The sequence below is a fragment of the Grampus griseus genome (genome assembly GCF_964374135.1).
Source record: "Grampus griseus genome assembly, chromosome: 19".
Taxonomy (NCBI): Eukaryota; Metazoa; Chordata; class Mammalia; order Artiodactyla; family Delphinidae; genus Grampus; species Grampus griseus.
The window spans coordinates 13,696,216-13,717,719 of NC_139013.1; the positions used below are offsets into that span (position 1 = coordinate 13,696,216).

The 21,504-nt window shown below is 52.3% G+C and overlaps 1 protein-coding gene across 1 annotated transcript in view; it reads right to left on the reverse strand.

Annotated features, from left to right (window-relative positions):
• Positions 1 to 21,504, reverse strand: part of SIPA1L3 (signal induced proliferation associated 1 like 3) — a 97,577-nt gene that overhangs the window by 25,198 nt on the left and 50,875 nt on the right. Inside the window, exons 12-14 of the mRNA XM_082676625.1 lie at positions 16,141 to 16,259; positions 13,137 to 13,564; positions 512 to 733 (exon numbers count right to left, since the gene is read on the reverse strand). Of these exons, the coding sequence (XP_082532751.1) occupies positions 512 to 733; positions 13,137 to 13,564; positions 16,141 to 16,259 (769 nt within the window). The remainder of the gene's footprint in view (positions 1 to 511; positions 734 to 13,136; positions 13,565 to 16,140; positions 16,260 to 21,504) is intronic.

Genomic DNA, 21,504 nt, shown 5'->3' on the forward strand with positions numbered 1-21,504 from the left:
ACAGGGACCCTGTGGACACCCAATTTAGGTCATGTCCCTCCTCTGTTCCAGATCCTCCCGCGGCTCCCCCTCACTCACAGCAGACGCCCAGGCCCTTATGTGGGGCCCACAAGACCCTCCCAGTCTGTGTCCATCGCCTCTCTGACCTCACATGATCCCAGCCACACTGGCCCTCCTCCAGCAGACCAAGCATGCTCCTGCCTCAGGGTCTTTGCAGCTGCTGTTCCCTCTGCCTGGAACAGCCTTCATTTACATGCCACACAGTGCTAGCCACCATCTGACCTGCTGCATGCTTTTCTTAGTTACCCTATTTGCTGTCCGCCTCCCCAACAGGCATTGTCAGCTCCCCGAGCTGACAGGGATCCCTGTCCGCCTGTTCACAGCCGTATTCCCAGTGTGTAGACCAGCACGGCATCCTGATGAATGAGGGAGCGAGGTGTCACCCTCCTCCCCACCCCGAGACGCCCAAGCTCAGCTCCGGCAGGGTCTCACCGGGCGTCCAGGCACTTACTTCTTTGGGTCAGTGAAGGGGAGCGGCCGCGGTGGGGGCTCGTCCGTTCTCTTCCACCCCGTTGGGTGCTTGTTGCGCACGGGCTGCTTGGAGAAGAAGGACTTGGGGACGGAGGCGGAGAGCTGGAAGGCGCTGGGCTGGGCCAGCTGTGAGGGCCGCGGGGTCTCTGCGCTGGCCGTCTTGTGAACCTGAGTGGGGTAGCCGGCCCTCGAGCTCATCTCGCTGCAATGTGAAAATGAGAGAAATAAGCCAATTCCATCCCACTTTTTGAAAAACCGATCTGTTTAAATTTCCTCTTGGGAAACAAAACTTCATTCACCCAGGAGAGATACGAGTACTTTACTGCTGTGGAAAATTCCAATACATAGATGTCTACGTGGAGAAAACGTAAAGCTGCCTTCATAGTCCCAATCCCACCCCAGGGATGCCCTTCTAGCACAGTTGGTACCTCTATGTGAATCTAAAAAGTCACCCCCCGTGGGTGGATGCTCCCACCCCGCCCCAGAGATTCCCTGTCTCCTAGGCACAACCTACACAGCTGAAGGTGGGGGTCCCACCTGCCTGTCTCTGGATGTGACCGTGGTTTACGGCTTGCTCTATTTCCTTCTTAACCCTTTCTTATGATTAAAAACACACGTGGGGCTTCCCTGGTGGCGCAGTGGTTGAGTGTCTGCCTGCCAATGCAGGGGACACGGGTTCGTGCCCCGGTCCGGAAAGATCCCACATGCGGTGGAGCGGCTGGGCCTGTGAGCCATGGCCGCTGAGCCTGCGCGTCCACAGCCTGTGCTCCGCAACGGGAGAGGCCACAACAGTGAGAGGCCCGCGTACCGCAAAAACAAAAACACACGTGTTGGGAATTCCCCGGTGGTCCAATGGTTAGGACACAGCACTTTCACTGCTGGAGTTCCTGGGTTAGATCCCTGGTCGGGGAACTAAGATCCCACGAGCTGCATGTTGCAGCCAAAAACAAATAAACAAAAAAACGAAGTGCATATAATCAGAAAACAGGAGCTTTTTTTTGAGGGGTGGGAGAATTGTTTTTATATATAACTGGGATTGTGCTAATAACTTGCTCTGTAACTTATGTGTTTTTTTTTTTTTTTAACTTATACCTTGCCACGCCTCTTCATTCAAATATTTTTTGCGCACTACTACACGACGGACACCACTCCAGCTGATCTAATCTAAAACCACAGCTCGATATCCCAAATGCTGGATTCCCGTGAAGTTGATGCTACAATGAACCTCACACTGTTCACTAGGACCTGACTCGTGGGGACCCAACTGCTGATCCCACTGAGGCGAATCAGCTTTTAAAACTTTTAAATAAAATTCCAATTCCACTTCAAGTAAGAGGTCTTTAATGGGAAAATTAACGTCCTTGGAGTGCAAGTCAATAAATCCTTATTGAAGGTCAATTTAGCAATACTGAAGGGGTGGGATTCTGACTATGGCAGGACGAGGAGATTGGCAAATTCTTTCCCCCAAAGCACAAAATCGACAAAAACAATCATTTCAGCACTCTGGAAACTGACCAAGGGCATGCAAGAATCCAAGTATCGCTTATGCCTGAAAAACGGAACTTCAGGTAAGAACAGAGGGAATCTGACGCTGTGGCCTGGGGGCTCTGCCCAGCTCAGTGAACAGGCAGGTTCTGCCACAGTGGAACCTCTGGGGCTGCATCAAGCATATCGAAACCTGCTCACTGCGAGTTTCAGAAGGAGAAGAGAGAAAGGGGCAGAAGAAAGGTTTGAAAGAATAATGGCTGAAAACTCCTCAAACTGGACAAAAAAACATTCATCTACACATCTAAGAAACTCAACACATCCCCACCAGGATCAATATTAAGACATCATCCAGAAAAACAGGTCAAACATTAAGACAAAACCCCTGAAAGCACCAAGAGGAAAGGATTCATCACCTACAGAGGAGCACAACACAATTAAGTGCCGACTTGTCATTTGAAACAATGGAATGGAATGATATTTTCAAAGTGCTGAGAGAAAAAACTGTCAACCAAGACTTTTATGTCCAGCCAAAGTATCCTTCACAAATGAAGGCAAAGTAAAGATGTCCCCGGATAAACAGAGACTCAGAGAATTCATTGCTAGCACATCTGCCTAATAAATAATAAAATAAGTCCTTGGGCCGAAAGGAAATGACTGCAGATGGTGACCTGAATCCATTCAGAGAAATGAAGGATCCAAGATGGTAAATTTGTGGATCAGAATAAAAAACTCTATAGACTTTCGTTTCCTTATTTCTTCTTCAACTTCCTTAAACATAAGACTGTATAAGGCAATAATAACAACACTATACTGTTGGGTTAATAACACGTATGGATGTAATAATATAGATGACAAAAATAGCACAAAGGAGGGGAAATGGAATGGGGCTATATTGGAAAAAAGTCTCCATACTTTATTGGAATTAAGTTAGTATTCATCTGAATTACACTGAAAAGGCACGTACTATAACAACTAAAAAAAAATAGTCCAAAAAATCAAGAGGAATCCAAATGGTGCCTTAAAATGCATTTATTTAACACAAAAGGCAACAGTAAAGGAAGAAAAGAGGAGCAAGAAAAACAGTAAACATATAGAAAACAAAGAGGAAAACGGCAAATATAAATCCAATCATTATCAGTAACTTCATTAAACGTGAATGCTGAAACACCCCAATTCTAAGGCAGATTGTCAGACTGGATTTAAAAAAGCTAGCTCTGACTGACTTATATATACTTTCTATAATTCAGCAACATCTACTAACAGGCCCAAGGTTGCACATTGGTGGGGGGATGTCCAGGGAGCCATGGAGCATGTAACATCGGGATTGGACTTTGTCTGGGGTGGTCAGGGGCTTCCCCAACGAGGCAACGGTGTCTGCGCTGAGAACTGAGGGAGATACAGCCTTAGTCTAACAGATCTGACCTCCCAGAAATCCACACCACAGAAAAGCCTAAGGATTGTCACTGCAATGCTGTGTGTAATCAAGAAAACATGGACATGGACTGAATGTCTTTTAACTGGGGATTAATAGATTGTTCCAAGCACATACATATGATCAAAACCTATGCAGCCAGTGCGAAGAATGAGGTCAATTTCTGTTTATGGGTGAGGACAGATGTCTGAGCTACAGTAAGTGGAAAAAGGGCATTGTGTAAAGCATGCTTTTTCTTCTCTTAAAATGTATATATAGGGGGCTTCCCAGGTGGCACAGTGGTTAAGAATCCGCCTGCCAATGTAGGGGACACGGGTTCGAGCCCTGGTCCAGGAAGACCCTACATGTCATGGAGCAACTAAGCCTGTGCGCCACACTACTGAGCCCGAGCGCCACAACTACTGAAGCCTGCGTGCCTAGGCGCCTGTGCTCTGCAACAAGAGAAGCCACTGCAATGAGAAGCCCACGCATGGCAACGAAGAGTAGCCCCGCCGCTCGCCGCAACTAGAGAAAGCCTGCAGGCAGCAACAAAGACCCAACATAGCCAAACATAAATAAATAAATTTATTTTAAAAAAAAGTATGTATACTATATGATTACTGGGCTTTTTTGGGGGGATCTTTTTATGAAAAGGGAATGTACACTTTTTTCCTCCACTGTGGGTCATAAAATCAACTTAGTGGATCTTGACTGTTACTAAGAGGAAAATAAAAAAGAAATAGACTAGAATGAAAAACTTCAGTGTACCTCTTGTGAGGTAAGGATAAGTGGTTTTGTGAAACCTTATTCTGGATGTCCACGCTGGATTGTAGTATAAAATGTTTTTCCTGTTTTGGGTAATGGCCAAAAATATGTGAAAGATCTGGGCTGGTACAGGTTTGGAGAAAAATCTCTGGGGGAGTGTACACTAACTGATTACCTCTGGAGATAGTAATGATGGGGGAAATGAAACCATATAAAAGGTGCAGGATAGGAAGGAAGTGTCCTCTGACACCTCAGTCTCCTTCGAGGCAACCTTGCCCCTCCCCCTTTCTTCTTTTTCCACAGAGAGCCTAGTACGCACAAGCACAACCTTCCTTCGTAACATAAATGGCAGCCTATCCTGAGCTTGTTCTGCACCTGGCTTTAACCTTAACACGGCGCTCTGGAGACTTCTCCGTGTCAGTCCACACAAGCCCCTCTCCCTTCAACAGCTGCAGAGGGCCCACTCTACGAATATATCCTAATTGATTTTAACCCTAACTTTTACTTTCTACGGTACGTATTTCTCTACCTTGTCATCAGGCATGTTCAGCTTTTACGAGCTGAGAAAAACAAGAGATGATTGAAAAAAAAAGGAAGGGAATAAGATGAACACGCTTTGCCTCTGTGTCTGCCAGCTGGCTCCAGCCATTGCCTCTTTTGGGAGGGGTTCGCCCTCTCCTCAGGCCTGTGGCAGGCACTGGGTGTCATGCTAATCCCATTACCCTGTAAATGAAGGCTGACTGTACTCATCCTTAAGGAAGGTGACCTGGCTGGCACCCAGCCCAGGGCACAAATCCTGAATGGCTGCCGCCACTTGTCTGCAATGGGTCTGGGGTAGGTCTGCGATCTACCTCTGGCCAGTGAGACATCAGGTGTGTGAGTGTGGACTGTGTGCTAGGGGACTTCTGGGGAAGATTTCTTCACTAGAAAACTAACACAGACCACTTGCAGCAAATATCCCCTGTTCTTCCACTGGACACTGTGACTCTCTGGTTGAATGACAGCCACTTTGAGGCTGTGAGGGGAGCCAGTCTATAGGAGTCCTCAAGTCAATGAATTACCCAGTCGTGGGGCCCTTCCTACCTTGTGCCTTCACGTTCTGAGAGATAACAGACTTCCTCCCATTGAGCTGGGATTTCTTGTTGCTTGGAGGCAAAGGCATTCCCGTGACTTCCCCTGTTTTCAACCTCTACCAACCTCAGGAATGGCTGGTGTCCCCCACACAGTAGGGCAACAAAAAACTATTCTGAATATGCTGTGCCTCTTGACCCGGCCCTCTGAGGTGGGCGCCCCTTCTCACACGTCCCCTGGACCACGAGTACAGGGTGGAGCTCTTACCCCACCTGCCAATCACTTTCCTTCTGAAGCACCGGTGAGGCCAGGTGCCCTCCCCGGGCCTCAGCTTGACACACGAAGCAGCACCTCGTGGTGGATGAGAACATGGGCCATGCTGCTCCCCTGACACACTGTGCTCTTTGCTCGAGCCCCTTCCCCTCAGTGAGCCTCGGTTTCCTCCTCTGAGAATTGAGGCAATGACAGCACCTGCCTCACAAGATCATTATGTGCACGGTGCTCAGCACAGGCCCGGGCACCGGGGCGTGCTCCCCGAGCTGCAGATATACAGGGACGTGGTGCGTCCAGGGGCTAAAAGCCTGGGCTCTGGGCTCAGCCAGGACTGGCGGGGGCGGGGGGCATCCTGCTCTGACCCCACCCTCACCCAGAGAGGCTGTGCGTTTATCTGTGTTGTATCTCAGAGGAGCAGTTAAGATTTTGTTGGAGTAAAAGGTTCTGTGGCTTACAAAAAAAAGCTAAAAAACCGTAGGCTGGATGGAGAAATCGCACAGCTGCCTGGGCATGCGTGATGCTTTGGTCTATTCACCCCCAGGGACGCTGATGGGTGGGCCCAGGGTGGGCAACAGGCACAAAGGGAGCTGTGCCCTTGCCTTTAGGAGGAAGAGCAGTGACGGAGCAGGTGGCAGTGATGGTGGTGACCGCGCTGAGCCTGTGAACACGGCCAGGCCCTGTTCTAAGCATCTCACAGGCATCACTTCATCTAGTTGCCCCAGCAACCCCACGAGGCAGAAGCTACCACCTCCCGCAAGTTCCATGTGGGGAAACCGAGGCCCAGAGAGATTAAATGACTTGCCCCAAATAACACAGCTGGCCAGGGATACAGCCAGGATACAAAGCCAGGCAGTGTGGCTCAAGAGACACTGTGTTTAACCACCAACCTATACTTTCAATGACAACGGTAGTCATGATAAATACACAATACATGAAAATAAAACCAAACAGCAGCTGATATATGTGGACCAGCTATGTCTCAGGCCCTGTGCTAACTACTTTAAACACATGGTGTAGGTTCATCTTCGCAGCCTTGGACCACAGAGCGCATCTTCACCCCCATTTTACAGAGGAGGAAACTGAACCTCAGAGGAACTAAGGAGCCTGGTGGAGATCACACCGTTGGTGAGTGGTGGAGCTGTGACCTGGACACAGGCAGCCAGAGGCCAGAGGCTGGGAAATCACACTGCTCACCCAGGTAACCCCAGGTGGGCCCCTGTGGGGCCTTAACTGCTGGACTGATCTCGCCCTCTCTCCCAGGTGTCTGGCAGGGGCGTGAGAGTTGAATCAGTCCCTGCACATGGCTGGAATTATCAGGCTCAGTGTAGGAGCCATATGCAGCAACATTCTGCCCTGCAGCCTGTGAGCAAAAACAGTAGGTCTTCAGGAGGTGGAAGCAGAGATGACATGGGAGAAAAACTCACTGGCACAAAATCGATGCGGAATCCAACCACCACTGGCCACCTCCACCAACCACCGCGCACCTGTATCGTCACAGCAGCCTCCTCCTGCCCTCGCCCCAAACACAGCCAGAGGGAGGCTGTGAATGCCTGAGTGCAACCACCGCCCTCCTCTGCTCAGGGTGAGTCAGAGCTCTCCCCTGGTCCACAAGGCCCCACACCATCTGTGCCGACCCCTCTCTGCCCTCAGATCCTCCCACTCTGCCTCTTGCTCACGCTGCTCTGGCCACATGGAAGCTGTTCCCCAAACACACCAGAAACCTTCCCACCTCAAGGCCTTTGCACTCCTCCCTGCCCCAGCCCCAAGATCTCTGCAAGGTTCCCTCCTTCCCTTGAGTTCCTGGAGATGGCCTGCGTTCCTCTTCCCAAGCTGACTGCGACTCTCCGAGTAGGTCTGTTGCGTGACCCCGGCTTCCTAGCCAACAGAGGTGGGGCTGGCCCCAGTGGATGCCAAGGCCCTCACATCACCTTTCAGGGCTATGCGCCCAGAAGGGTATCCCGGAGACCGCAGCCCCACCCACGGAAGCAAGGCCACGTGCTTCCTGCCTGCCTGGGAACACCCGGCGACGTCGGCTCCACATGGGGCGGAGAGCCTCTCAGTGCCTTTAAACAGCTCTTGACAAACTGCTCAGGAAGCCCAGGAAGCTTTGGAGTGTACGCTGCCTCGAGAGAGGGCGGGGGGGTGGGTGGGGGGCAGGTGGCTGCCCGCCTGGGATCACTCAGCCCATCGCGATGCCCACAGCAGGCACTGGCGCCTGGCACTGTGCCTGGAAGCCGGGCTCCCATGACGAACGTCTCGGGGGAGAGTCTGTGAAGTCAGTGGAATCATCCACGGGCACAAGCTGCTACAGGCTGCGGTGGCTTCCACGGAGAGGGCTGCAGCGCAGGGAGGGAGTGGGTAGGGGATTTGGGCATGGCAGGGCCCATCCCTTTCCTGGCAGTCCTCGCACTATGCCGGTGAACTCAATCCCTGCCCACCCCTGAAACAGTCCACTTTCCCCCGAGTAGCCCAGGGTGATCTACTTAAAACATAAGTCAGATTATGTGCTCCCATGGCTCCCACGTCCCTCAGAATCAAATCCCAGCATCCGCCCGTGGTTGGTAAGTCTGCCAGAGCTGGGCCCCTGCCCACCTTGCAAATCAGACCTCTTGCCTTCCTTTGGCCTGTCTGGCCACCAGAGCATTTCCAGAGCACTGCAAACGAGTTTACCTTCAGGGCCTCAGCATTTGCTATTTTCCCTGCCTGGATCACTTCCATGCTTCCTGCAAAATATCACCTCCTCCTAGAGGCCTTCTGGGACCTCTGCCCGGTTTGGTTTTCTCCCCAGACCTTATCTCCACCTGGCATATTAATATTACACGGTTGCTCAGTTGTCTGTCTGCCTCACTCTCTCTCCAGGAGAACATCAGCTCCACAAAAGAGGGCTCGACTTTGCCCCCTTCTGTATCGCCGTGTTTGGAACGGTACCCGGCACACAGTGGGTGCTTTGGTGTCAGGGAATGTGAGAATAACATTCCTCTCAGGCCTGCCCAGCCCTGCTCTCCTCTTCTCTCTCAAGAATCTCAACATTCCCCATCTGCAGCAGCCTCCCGACACTGCAGCAGACACTGTCCTGGACTCTTGCCTCCCTCCCTCCTTAGGTCCTGGTGCTGCCACCTGCTGACACATCCACAGTTGTTCTGTCCTCTAGTCAAGGTCCCCTTCCTTCTCACTCACATCTCGGCCTCAGACCCATCCCTGAGACTTCTGCAATTGCACCTCCAGCACCATCTTTCAAAACATCTATCTCCCTGCGTTATCCTTTCTGCTGAAGCCTTTCCTCGCTGCCCACGGCTCTTAGGATCAAATCCAAACTCTGTAATGTGGCTGACAGCGCCTTGCGTGATCTGGTCCCTGCCAACCTCCCATCAGCTGCCCCCCTCAATTTCTATACTTGAGCCAAGGGGCCTGTGTTCAGTGACCTGATGGCACCCACCCTCCTCCCCACCCCAGGGCCTTTGCACATGCTACTCCCTCTCATAGGGATGCCTTCTCCACACATCATCTTTCCTTTTTCTCTTTTAAAGAAAACATTGTAAAATAGCCCACATAGAACAAAGTGTACAAAACATGTATGTACAATTTAACAAACACTTACAAAGCAAACACCCACATAACTGCATCAAGAGTATATCATCGGTCCCCCTGAAACCACTTCACCTGCTCCCTCCTCCTTATCCCTCTCATCTGTGGCAGAAATGACACCTCCTCAGGGGAATTATCCCTGCCCCCCAACCCCCCGCCTAGATTAGACACCCCCTCCAGCCCCTGCACCACACCCACTCTCAGATCCCAGGAGGTCTCCCTTGAAGGCTTTCCCCTAGCATAATTGATTCATTGCTTTTGTAATTATTTGCTTGCTGTCTCCCCTGGCACCCTGTCAGTGCCAGGACAGCCGGGGTCCTCTGCGGCAGAGGGCTGAGCATTCAGTAGGCGCCTTCTGTATGAACGAACGCAAAGTGCTGGGCTACAAAGGGCCTGGAAGTAGACACAAGGGCAGCTATGGAGCGCTTGTGCCTCTCTTTGGGGAGCCAAGGCTGGGCAGCAGGTTGTCATTCCGGCTCGGCCCCAGGGAATGGACGGATGACAGCAGATGCACAGGGCTGCTGGGCTGCCCTGAGCAAGGGGCAGTGTGGCTAGCGGCAGGCAGAGGCACGTGTGGGCACAGGTGCTCAGTGACCTGCTGGGAACTTGTACCTACTGAGCACAGGTGCTCAGTGACCTGCTGGGAACTTGTACCTACTGAGATGGGAAGATTCTGGGAGGACTGGCAGGGTGAGGTGGGACTTGCACATCTTCTCTGCCTAGAACACTCTGCCCTCCTAGTTTCCAGTAGCTTACCCTCTTTCCTTTAGGAAAGCACCTCCCATACTGGGTCAGGCCCCTCCTTTGGGCTCCCACACCCTGAACGCTTCCCTCACCCTGGCCCTGACCACTATGGGCTGTCACTGTCTGGGGAGGGATATGTCTCCCCCATTGACTTTGAGCCCTCACTAAGGCCCTGGCGCTGTCCCTAAATAAAGTGCTGATGCTCAGGTTCTTAGGTAAGACAGAGTCAGGCTTTTAGTTAGGGACAGCGTCATGGCCTTAGTTAGGGACAGATTCAGCGTCTTAGGGATAGATTCAGGGCCTTGGTTGGGAAAAGCATCAGGCCCTTAGTTAGGGACAGCGTCAAGCTTTAGTTAGGGACAACTCAGGCCATTAGTTAGAAACAGCTCAGGTCCTTAGTTAGGGACAGCATCAAGGCCTTAATGACAGAGTCAGGGCCTTTCTTACGGACAGCGTCAGAGTTTTAGTTAGGGACAGCTCAGGCTGTTAGGGACAGTGTCAGGGCCTTAGCTAGGGACATCGACATGGCCTTAGTTAGGGACAGTGACAGGGCCCCCATTTCACAGATGAGGAAACTGAGGCCCAGAGAGGTTCAGTAATTTGCCCAAGGCCACACAGCCAAGACAAGGCGGTGTGGGGTGGCGCTCAAACCCCAGTGGACTGACTCTGGAGTCCACGCTCTCATCTACCATGAACACATTTGTTTCTTTAAATCAACTCATTTAATTTTCCTTAATTTGTCCAAGGCAATATCTGTAAAATCAGGGGATGGGTTGATAACACTTTTCCTAATATCCATTTAAAATAAAACATTTTCCTCCCCACACCACCCAAATCACCTCAAGCACCCCATTTTGGGAAATGCTGCTTCACACTAAAGCCTGGTTGCCTAGGAGAAAACTTCAGGAAGCAGCTTTAATGAGTAGATAAGAATGATTTGCAATTAGCATCAATTGTCTGTATGCAAATTAAAGCTCCCAACCGCAGGGCCCTCTTTTGTAGCAGGTTCCTCTCCCATTTTATTCCCTTCATTTCTGGGTTCAGCAAATCCTTCTCTCAGACGCAGAGTAATTTTATACCCACCCCGCTGCCTCAGACATAGTCTACTCCCCAGCACCGCTGCCTTTATATCACAGACTCCAAAACCTTACAGCTACGGAGCCTTACTGACATGGGCCTGTGCCCAACACGGGGCCTACCACAGCCGGGACCTGGGACCCGCATAGCACTGAGGCCCTCTCGGTGGGCGCACTTTGACATCTGTCTCAGTGATGACCTGATTCTACTCTGTCTCCCTCAACAGATGGTGGGTGAGGTGAGGGCTGGGGGCCTCGTCTGAATTTGCTCGTTACTTCTCCTTAGCTCTCAGCGTAGTCCCTGGGACACAACAAATCCCTGAGAAATATTTGTGAATGAAATGAATGGATAAATAAATGAATGAGCTGTTCAAAAGAGTCCGTGAGTTCAAATGATTAACATCTATCTGTCTAGGGAGGCTGGCTCAGACAGAGACCTAACTCCCTGGGGCACCCTTTCTCTCCACCCTCACCCTTCTCCTGGCTCCTGACTCCAGGGGGACCAGGGCCACAGTGAGGGAAAGCGCTGACAGACGGACACTCTCAAATACCGTGGTTTCCAAGTCTGTCAGAGGGTAAGCAGCCCCTTGGTCTTAGAATCTAGTTAAATCCTTTAACTTCTACGACAGCTAAACTCCCTCACGCTTCTCATATTTTCCTTTCCGATCAACACCTGTCTCTCCAATACTGGCTTTCGAGTGTCAAGCAGCAGAACCTGAATTTGGTAACAAGAGAACCGCCGCTCGGTCATGAGATCCTTTAAGGAGGTAGGGAGCAGCGCTCAAACCTTCTCAACAGAGCAGACTGGATTAAAGGGCTTTGCACGGCCAGGCTAGGAACTGCTAGGGAGATTTTTGCTTCACCTTTTTAAAATATATAGATATTTCTGTATAGTCAAAGACCCAAGTCCACTGCGGGTTGTGGTCAAGGAGGTCTGAGGCCATCGCCTGGGTGCACGTGTCCTGTGTGGAGAGAGGCGCAGGTCTGGGGACGGGCCAAGGTGTCAGGAAGCCAAGGGAGATGAAGGCCCCTAATGGGGGTCCTGGACACGGGCTGGCCCCTGCTCAGGTGTGGTCAGGGAGGAGAAAGGAGGTGGTGGCCTCAGGGGTGCACACTGGGGACTGCAGCACAGTAATCCCTGCCTGGGGCCGCAGACCTCTGAGGGGGCCCCTGCCGGGCTGAGTCCTGTGACAGCAGAACTTTTCCAGGAGGCAGTTCGTGGCTTTCATCACATTCGCAGTGTGTGTGGTCCAGACTCCAGGTTGTTGGTTAGTCAATGCCTGTTCGTTCTCACTTATTACCCCGTCTGCCTCTCTACCAGTGGTTCTCAAAGCGTGGTCCCGGGACCAGCAACATTAGCATCTGCACGGAACTTTGTAAAAACGCATACTCTCAGGCCCCACCCAGTAGGTCAGGGGAATCTGTGTTGAACAGCCCTCCAGTGGACTGTCTGGAGACCACACTGCCCTTTACTATGAAGGCTGGAAGGCTAACCCGTGATCTCCCAGACTTCCTTGTAGCTGAGATGGCCATGTGACACTGCCTGCTGAAGGGGGTTCTGGGAAAGCTTTTGCTTTCTCCACAGACACGGAGCTACACAGACGCTGCCGTCTTTCCTCTGTTCTCTGTCCCCATGTCCCCCAGGGGCACCACAGCCATCTGGAGACCAGGAAGTCACAGCCAGCATGAGGAGGGTGATGGAGCAGGAAGACACAGGCTGCTAGGCCTTGAGGCCCTCCCTGAGCCACTGCTGCACCAGCCCAGCTCTGCCCTCTCTGGACTTCCCAAAAGGGGACTATTAAACCTCTATTTGTTTAAGCCACTGTGGGTCAGGTTTCCTGTTACCTCCAGACAAATACACTCCTAACAGAAACAGTCTGTGGCCCCCAGAAAGTGTAAAAACTACTAGTCTCAGGAGAGAGAAAAGGAAAGAGACTGAGGGTCAGACTGAACCAGAGACAGATGAGACAGACAGCCAGGGATTTACCTCCCTCTACTGGCATCCTTAAAGGCCAATGGATGGCAGCAGGGGGTGGTCCACGAGTCTCCCAACTCTGTAAGCAAACTAAGGTGCGAGCATTCCCATCTGCGAGCATGTTTCTGGGGAGGGGAACACCACTGTCAGGACTGTGAGGGATGCAGGTGGTGGTCAGGGTTCCCCTGAAGGACTTGGACTAGATTCAGTGTCTTACCTGGACTGCCTCGGTGGGTCGCGGCTGCCCCCAGCCAGGCCTGTAGGGGTGCTGGAGCCTGAGGAGTACAGCTTCGGTCGGTAGCCCTTGTTCTGGCCAGTGACCCCAGGGGCGGGCGAGACCTCCCGACGCCGGTCTGTATGGTGGGACCGCCCGGCAGCCTCGCGCCCGCCTCCACAGAGGCCCATACTTCCCGGGGGCTTGTGTGGCTTGGCCGGCCGAGACGTCTTGGCCAGGGACAAGCAGCTGGGGCTAGAGGTGTAGAGGGTGGTGTCAATGCCACTGTCACTGGAGCCGCCCTTGGAGAGAGGGTCTTGCTCTGGCTCCAGTGGGTCCAGGGGGTCGAACCAGCGATCATCGCTGTGGCTGCTGGACGCGTTGCTGGAGAGGGTATTGCTGCTGGAATGACTGGAGTACTGAGGCTCTCCCTGGAAGGCAGGAGAAGTGTGTCATTCCTAGACTCGGGGTGGGGGGGCGGGGGACAAACTTCCTTCTCTGGGTCCTCCCTACCCCTAAGTGTGAACCCTGGAGCCGGACAGCTTCGAACTCTGGCTCCCCCACTTACTGGCCTTGCTATCTTGGGCAACTGATTGAACTTCCCTGTGCCTCAGTTTCCACATCTGTAAAATGGGTTGATAATAACCCTGCCCCATGAGGTTGATCAGAGGGATAAATGACAGCACATACGCAACGTGCTGCCCACAACTTAAGCTGAACACGTCTGAAACTGAGCTCCTGGCCTTCCCTCCTGAATTCGCCTCTTGCCTGTCTCATAACGGCACCTCCGTCCTTTCAGCTGCTCCACCCAAGAGCCGTGGAGTCACTCGACGCTGCTTTTGCTCTCACACCCGTATCTAGTCCAACACCAAATCCTGTCGCCTGAATCTTCGGAACAGATGCAAACCTGCCACTTCTCCTCCCTCTGTGGCTCCCCCCCACCTCCGGTCCTGTCCACCACTGCCTCCTGCTGGACCATGGCAGGAGCCTCCTCCCTGGTCTCCCAACTCCCTGTCCCTGTCTCCCCTCACCCCTGGCCCCCCATCTGTTCCCTACACGCAGCCAGAGACAGGCTGTGAACACTTGCGTCAGTTCATGTCCTCTCCCTGCTCACTCAGGGGAAAAGCAAGAGTCCTCACCATGGCCTCTGAGGCCCTGTGTGATCTGGTTCCAGGTTCTGGTCTCTAACTTTATCTCCCGCCTCCCTCTTGATCACTCTCCTCGAGCCACACTGGCCTTCTTGCTGTTCTTTGAGTATGCCAGGCACACGGCCCCCTCAGGGCCTTTGCACTTGCTGTTCCCTCTGTCTACAATGCTCTTCCCTCAGATATTTTCATGGGTTGCTCCTTACTTCATTCAAGATTTTGCTTAAAGGTTACCTCCTCAAAGGGCTTCTCTGACCACCTCATCCTAAAGTAGCTGTGCTTGACACTCTTTTCCCTTGACTGTACTTTGTTTTTCTTTCACAGCAAGAATTGGTTCTTACCATTATATAATGAAATCTGTTTCTTTGCTTACTGCTTGTTGCCCCCGCTGGGATGCCAACTTTGTGAGCACAGGGGTGCATCTGCCCTCTTCAACACTGTGGTCCCAATGCCTGGCACACTGTATGGGCCCATCAAACACCCACTGAATGAATAGATGTGAAGAGACTTCCAACTGCTCACCAAAACTATCTCCTTCTCCTGGGCGTGTACACAGGACTGCATTTCCCAGTTCCTCCTGCAGTGACCTGTGGCCACGTGGTAAGAGTCCTGGCCAGTGCAATATAGGTAAAAGTGATTTATGTCGGGGATTCCCTGGTGGCAGAGTGGTTAAGAATCCGCCTGCCAATGCAGCGGACATGGGTTCGAGCCCTGGTCCGGGAAGATCCCACATGCCGCGGAGCAACTAAGCCCGTGCGCCACAACTACTGAGCCCGTGCGCCTAGAGCCTGAGCTCTGCAACAAGAGAATCCACCTCAAGGAATGAGAAGCCTGCACGCAGCAACGAAGACCCAACACAGCCAGAAAAAAAAAGCGACTTATGCCATTTCCAGGTCTGAGCCACAAAAACCTTCCCTCTCCCTCCTACCCTCATCTGCTGCAAAGAGGCAGGGACCCAGGGGAGGGCTCTGAGGCCCTGAGGGACAGCTACAAGAGGGAGGGAGCCTGGGTTCCTGAATCACCATGTGGAAAGCTGCTCACCGAGTACCCACACTGAATTGTTATTTGAAAGGGGAATAAACTTCTATTGTGTGAGGTCACTGAAATCTGGGGGCTGTCTGTTACAGCAGTTAACCTATTGCTATAGATTGAATAGTCTGTGTTCCCCCAATATTCATAGGCTGAATCCTCATCTCCAGTGGGATGGTATTAGGAGGGAGGGCCTTTGGGAAGTGATTAGGTGGTTATGAGGGTAGAGCCCTCATGAATGGGATTATAAAACCTCTATATATTTTCACATATTTATCCTATATATGTTTATATATTCCTCATGAATGGGGTTATAAAATCCATATATGTATTTATATCCTTATAAAAGGGAGCACAGAGAGCTCCCTTCACACATGAGGTGGAGGGAAGGCCGTCTGTGAACCAGGAGGCAGGTTCTCACCAGACGCTGAATCTCCCTGCGCCTTGACCTTGGACTTCCCAGCCTCCAGAACTGTAAGACATAAATTTCTGTTGCTCATCAGCCACCCAGTCGGTGGCATTTTTCTTACAGCAGCCCGAGCTGGTGAAGACACCTACCACAGCTGAGGTAATGAGGAAACTGTGGCTTCAGGGGTTGAAGGTCTTTGCTCAAGATGACGTGGATGGCAGGGGCTGGAGCCAGGATGTGCGCCTGGCTGGGTCTAACTCCAGACCAGGCATCTCGCCCCTCTGCTGGAGCCGAAGGGGGCAGAGGTGGAGCATGTGCTCACGTGTGCTGCTCAGAGGCCCACACCCAGGTGAAGCCGCCCAGCCCTAGGCAGTCAGGGCGGGTAAGGTGGCCCCCGGGGTTGGCAGGTGGGGCCCAGACTCACCTTGGAATGCCTGTTGGGGGAATCTTTGCCTGCTGTGTCCTGCCTGGAGGTGTGCTTGCTCCCGCTGCTTCCAGTCATGGCCGAGAGCCGGGCCTGGGCGGGCACATGCCACAAAGGCTCTGCATTAAGACAGGAGACACACCAGTGGTCAGAGATGACTCAGGCTCTGGCCCAAGTTCACCCAAAGAATCTGGTCCTTAATGTGGTTGGATGGTCCCACCCCTCTGCCAGCTTGTCTGCTCAGCTCACACACGGCCGCGACCCCCATCAACTCATGTCTTGGGGTCTAACAACACTCGGTAACAGAACGTTTGCTGAGCACCTACCGTGTGCCAGGCACCATTCTAGTGCTTGACATGCGTTAAGTTCGCGAAGCCCTCCAACAGTCCTCCACCCACAAGGGAGCTTGAGCACCTTTTCATCCTTACTGGCCATTTGCGTTTCCTATTTTGTAAATCACTTGTTCATATCCTTTACCTATTTTTCTACGAGATTGACTGTCTTTTGGTGAATAAGATTCTTTATATAACCGAGGTCGCATTCCTTTGTTGCTTAAACGTGCGTAGCTTTTTTGGGTTAAATTAAAGTGGAATCATAATAAGCAATGTCTCACAACTTGATTTCTTACTTTACAAATAAATAATACTTACACTGGCTTTTTGCTCTGTGTCTTCATAATACATCTTCACATAAGTTAACTGAACATGAAGTTACCTTATTTTTAATAGCTGCACAGTATTCCATCATGTGAATGGACATCAATTATTTAACCAGTTTCCTGCTGATTGGACATTCCGGTTATTTTCGATTTTTCTTAATGTTCCGGTGGCCTTCCCTCTATACCCAACTTTGAGCAAGTGTGGAATTATGTTTGGGACAGAATTCTCTAAGTGGAATGGCTGGCTCAAAGGTGAAACAGGTTTAAAATCATGATGGCTGGTGTGGGTGTAAATTAGTCTAAATTCCCAAGGCTAGCCAGTGTGCCTGAATGGAGCATCGGATCTTAAAAAAACACACAACCCCGGTGCAGGGCTAGCTGATATCTATCAAACTTGCAAATGCACTAACAGAGGACCCAAACCCAGGCGGTCTAACACCAGAGCCCACAATTTTGATCAGTGCTGAATAATCATAATAACGATAATTATTATTAAGCACACGTCTGTATCAGGTATTACTATAAGTGCTTTGCACGCATTACCTTGCTACATCCTCTCAGTGATACTGTGAGGTGGATATTAGTACCAGTGTAATAGATGAAAGAGAACGTTAAGACTCAGAGAGGTTAAGTAACTGGTCCAAGGTCACAAAGTAAGAAAGAGCTTCAGACCTGTGCTCTCAACCCCTGTACCCTCTCTGTGCTTCCCCAATAATGACAACTCCAGTGACAGTGCAGAGTGAGTGCACGAGAAGCAGAAGTCGTCATTCCCTTCGTGATGGGCTGGGTCCTGTGCCGAGGGCTGGGCAGGTGTGATCCCACTGGACCCCGAAAGCACCCTGCAAGGAAAGACACTTAGGGTGTCCGCCACAGCAGAGGGACCTGAGGCTGGGAGAGATGAGGTCACCGCCAAGGTCACACAGCCGACTCAGAACTTCTCACCAGGCCTGTCGGAGGCTGAGCTCACAACCATACACACTGCTGCCCCCAGTGCAGCCCCAGAGGGCTCTGGGCCCATGTTCCTGCTGGGGAAGGTGGGCCTGGAGGGCCAGGCACGGCACTCAGGGACACGGCAGAGAGCAGCTTGGCTGGACATTGCCAAGGGTGTCACTGCCCACGTGGCTTTCATTTGGGAACCACGGTCATGAGAGTGGGCGGGCTGGCTGCTCTGTCCACCTACTTTACCTCTACAGACGCTTTTCCTCCCTGGAAGCATCCGACACGCCCAGGAGGCTCTGGTCCCCTGGAAGTGGGCAGACCATGCCAGGAAACCACATTTCTGCAGAGAGCCAAGCCCATGGCATTCACACCCAGCCTTCTCTACCACCTATGACACCAGTGGCTCCCACACTTCTGTCTCCGGCTGGACCTCTCCCCGTAACTTCAGACTTGTATATGTGGCTCCCTCACACGCCTCCACTGGGCGTCTGCTGGGCACTTCCCACTGGACACGGCCAAAGCCAACTCCTTATCTGGCCCCAAACCTGCATCTCTCATCATCTCCATCCTTTCAGCTGCTCGGATCAGAAACTGGTTATCATCCTTGAGCATCGGGGAATTCTAACTTTACCTCCAGAGGACCATATCCAGAACCTGCCCATCTCTCCCTCTCCACTGGCCCCACCCTGCAAGAATCTGTAGCTAGAGGGACCCTGTGAACACCCGAGTCAGATCCCATCCCTCCTGTGCTCAGAAGAACTGAGTCCCGTGGTTCTGAGTGAAGGACGGAGTCCCCACCATGCTCTCCCCGTCACCTCCCTGGCCTCATCTCTCACTTCTCCAGCCACTCGGCCTCTTTCCTGTTCAACCAACACCACACCCCCTGCTACCTCAGGGTCTTCAACCAGCTCCCTTTCCCTGGAATGTTCTCCTCCCAGTTGGCTCCTCTGCATTCTTCTAGCCTCGCCTGAAATGTGATTTGCTCAGAGACACCCTCACCCCCAGACCCCACCAAGCTCTCTAGGCACTGTGTTTGTTTCCACTTAATACTCAGCATTATTAGTGAGTATTTATTACTCGGTGCTCCTGCTATTGCCTGTCTCTCCCACCAACTGCCAGCACCAAGAAGGCAGGGGACACGCCTGTCTGGCTCACACTGTATCCCTGGCACCCAGCCTGGCACATATCATTGGTGACGTGTTGAATGAATGGAGGGATGAAGGGCTAGGTTCCTGCCCCTCCTTGGCCGCCCCAGTGTCCCCTTTGCCCCTAGTCCTGCCCTTAGCAGGCCCTGATCCTGGGCCCTTCACCGGCCCTCTGAACTGGGCCCCAGTGACCTTCTGGCACTCCTGCTTCACTCTTGACACACCTGGGTGGGTGACAGACATGGACGTGGCTGTGAGAGACGTGCTGAAAACACGGCCAGGCACGGGCCTGGGGCAGCTGGTGGCTCTGGGGCCACCTTCCTAACCTGGGTGCGCTGAGGCTTGAGGAACACTCACTCCGTGGTGAGGGACTGTGGTGTTGTCTGTGGGTGATGAGGGTTAAGGAGGGTTCTAGAACCAATAGGTCTTGGTTCAAATCTCAATGATACTACTCACCAGCAGGGACCTCTGACAAGGGACAACCTTTCTGTGCCTCATCTTCCTCGTTTCTAAAACAGGGCAGTCACGGCACCCAATCTGTCGTGTTCCTGAGATGATTAAACAGGAGGGAGTGTACAGCACCGGAAACCGTACTGCTGTCACTGCAATCACGGTCATCTGACCAGGGCTGGGCACATCCCCACATCCATCGTGGCACCTGATTCCCCCACCCTGGTCTTGAATACATTCTAAACTTTATGACAACTCCTAGACACAGACTGCCCTGATGTGTGTGTGTGCAGGGAGGGGTTAGTCAACTTACAACAAGGTCTCAAGGAAGTGAGAGGGGAGACGAGCTCTAGGGGACAGAAGAGGAAAGAAAGGAGGGACCACGGTGAGCCTCTGTGACTCCTTATTTGGGGCCCATGGTGAATGCTGGAAAAATTTCCTTCTTATTCTACACTTTGGTGTAATGACATCGCCAAGCAACGCGTTTCTCTTCTTCTCAACTGGGTGGGGTGGGGGGAAAAGGATGCAAATCTGCCTGTGCTGGAGCAAAGATCACAGACTGCGGGCAGGATCAAGCGTGCTGAGGAGAGGAGCGAACCCATGTCTGCAGGTCCCGGAGGCAGCAGCAGTGGCGGACAGTTGGGGGTTGGGGCGATCTGCTTGCCTGCAGTCCAACCGTTGTCCCTGGTTTAAGAGAACCATGGGGCGGGGGTGCTGAGGAATTCTCCAGGCCGCTAATCCTGGGGCAGGCAACCTCTCCCCTGCCCCACAGTGCCCGGGGGAGCCGGTGATGTGCTGCCATGGTCCTCCCCGCCGAGAGCTGCCTGAATACTCTCGAACACCCGCTGCGTGGACACCTCCATCTCCTGCCCCTCTGACGTCAGCGCTCTCTGACACTTCACTGATTGTCTTTCTTTTGAACCCACCCATCACCTGCTGGTTCTCACACTTCAAAGGGGCTACAACTTTGTTATGAGGAATCGTGTTTAAGACATTCTTCTAAGTAGTACATGCCCATGATTAATACTTATACATAGAAGAACAGACAGATGAGAAGATGCTCAGTCTCATCAGGCATCAGAAAAATGCAAATTAAAAACACAACATGATACTACTACGTGCCCACTAGGAAGGCTGAAATGAAAAGGCTGGTGAGGACGGAGCACATAGAGCTCTCTCTCTGTCGTTGGTGGGAGTGGTGTAAATGGTTTGGCAGTCTCTTATAAAGTTAAACGCGTGACCCGGCAATTCCACTCCTAGGTATACTCCCTGCAGAAATGTGAGTATGTGTTCATCAAAAGACAGGTATGAGGGTATTCCTGGCAGCACTATTCTAAGCAGCCCCTAACTGGAAACAATCCAAATGTCCTTCAACGTTAGACTCAAGTAAGAAATTGTGGGTCATTCAGACAATGGATATGCTACTCAGAAATGGCGTGGCTACACACAACCACGTGGCCGACCCTTACCAACGCAATACTGAGCAACAGAAGCCACACACACACACACACACACACACACACACACACACACACACACACACACACACACAGTGCATCCAGTGGGAGTCCACATCCCATATGCGTGAAGTTCAAAACCAGGCAAGATTAAGTCTGGTCGCGGGAAGCAAGACAGGGGTGGCCTTTGGGGATACTGATTGGGAGGGGCTGGGGCCCTCCAGGAGGCTGGCCACGTCTGTCTCTTGCCCTGGGTGTGGAACACGGGCGTGTTCACTTTGAGATACGCTATCACGTTAGATGCTCCAGATCTGGGCTCGTTTCTCAGCACAGCAGTCGAGAAGCAACACGGGAAGCTTTATGTAACGAGCAGCCTCAGAACGCTGCCGGCTCGGCTCCCCTGAGAGCACCACTTCCAGCCCTTTTCAACGACTTCCCCCGGTGGTCCCCACCTCCAAGCCGCACACACACCTGTGCCCTGGCTCCTGGCCGACAGTGTCGGCAGACCCCGTCCGCTGATGCCCTGCCCGGGTGGAGATGGATCTGGCTCACTGGTCCCTGCCGCTCTCCCGGGCGACCTCTCTAATCTTACGTGGGGCACTTACAGCGTTCTTTTGTGTTTTATCCATCACTGACAGGAGGAGGGGTGTCACCTGTCACGCTGTGACTAAGAGGTTGTGCAGGGTGAGGCCAGGGGCACAGCTGGCCTGCGGAG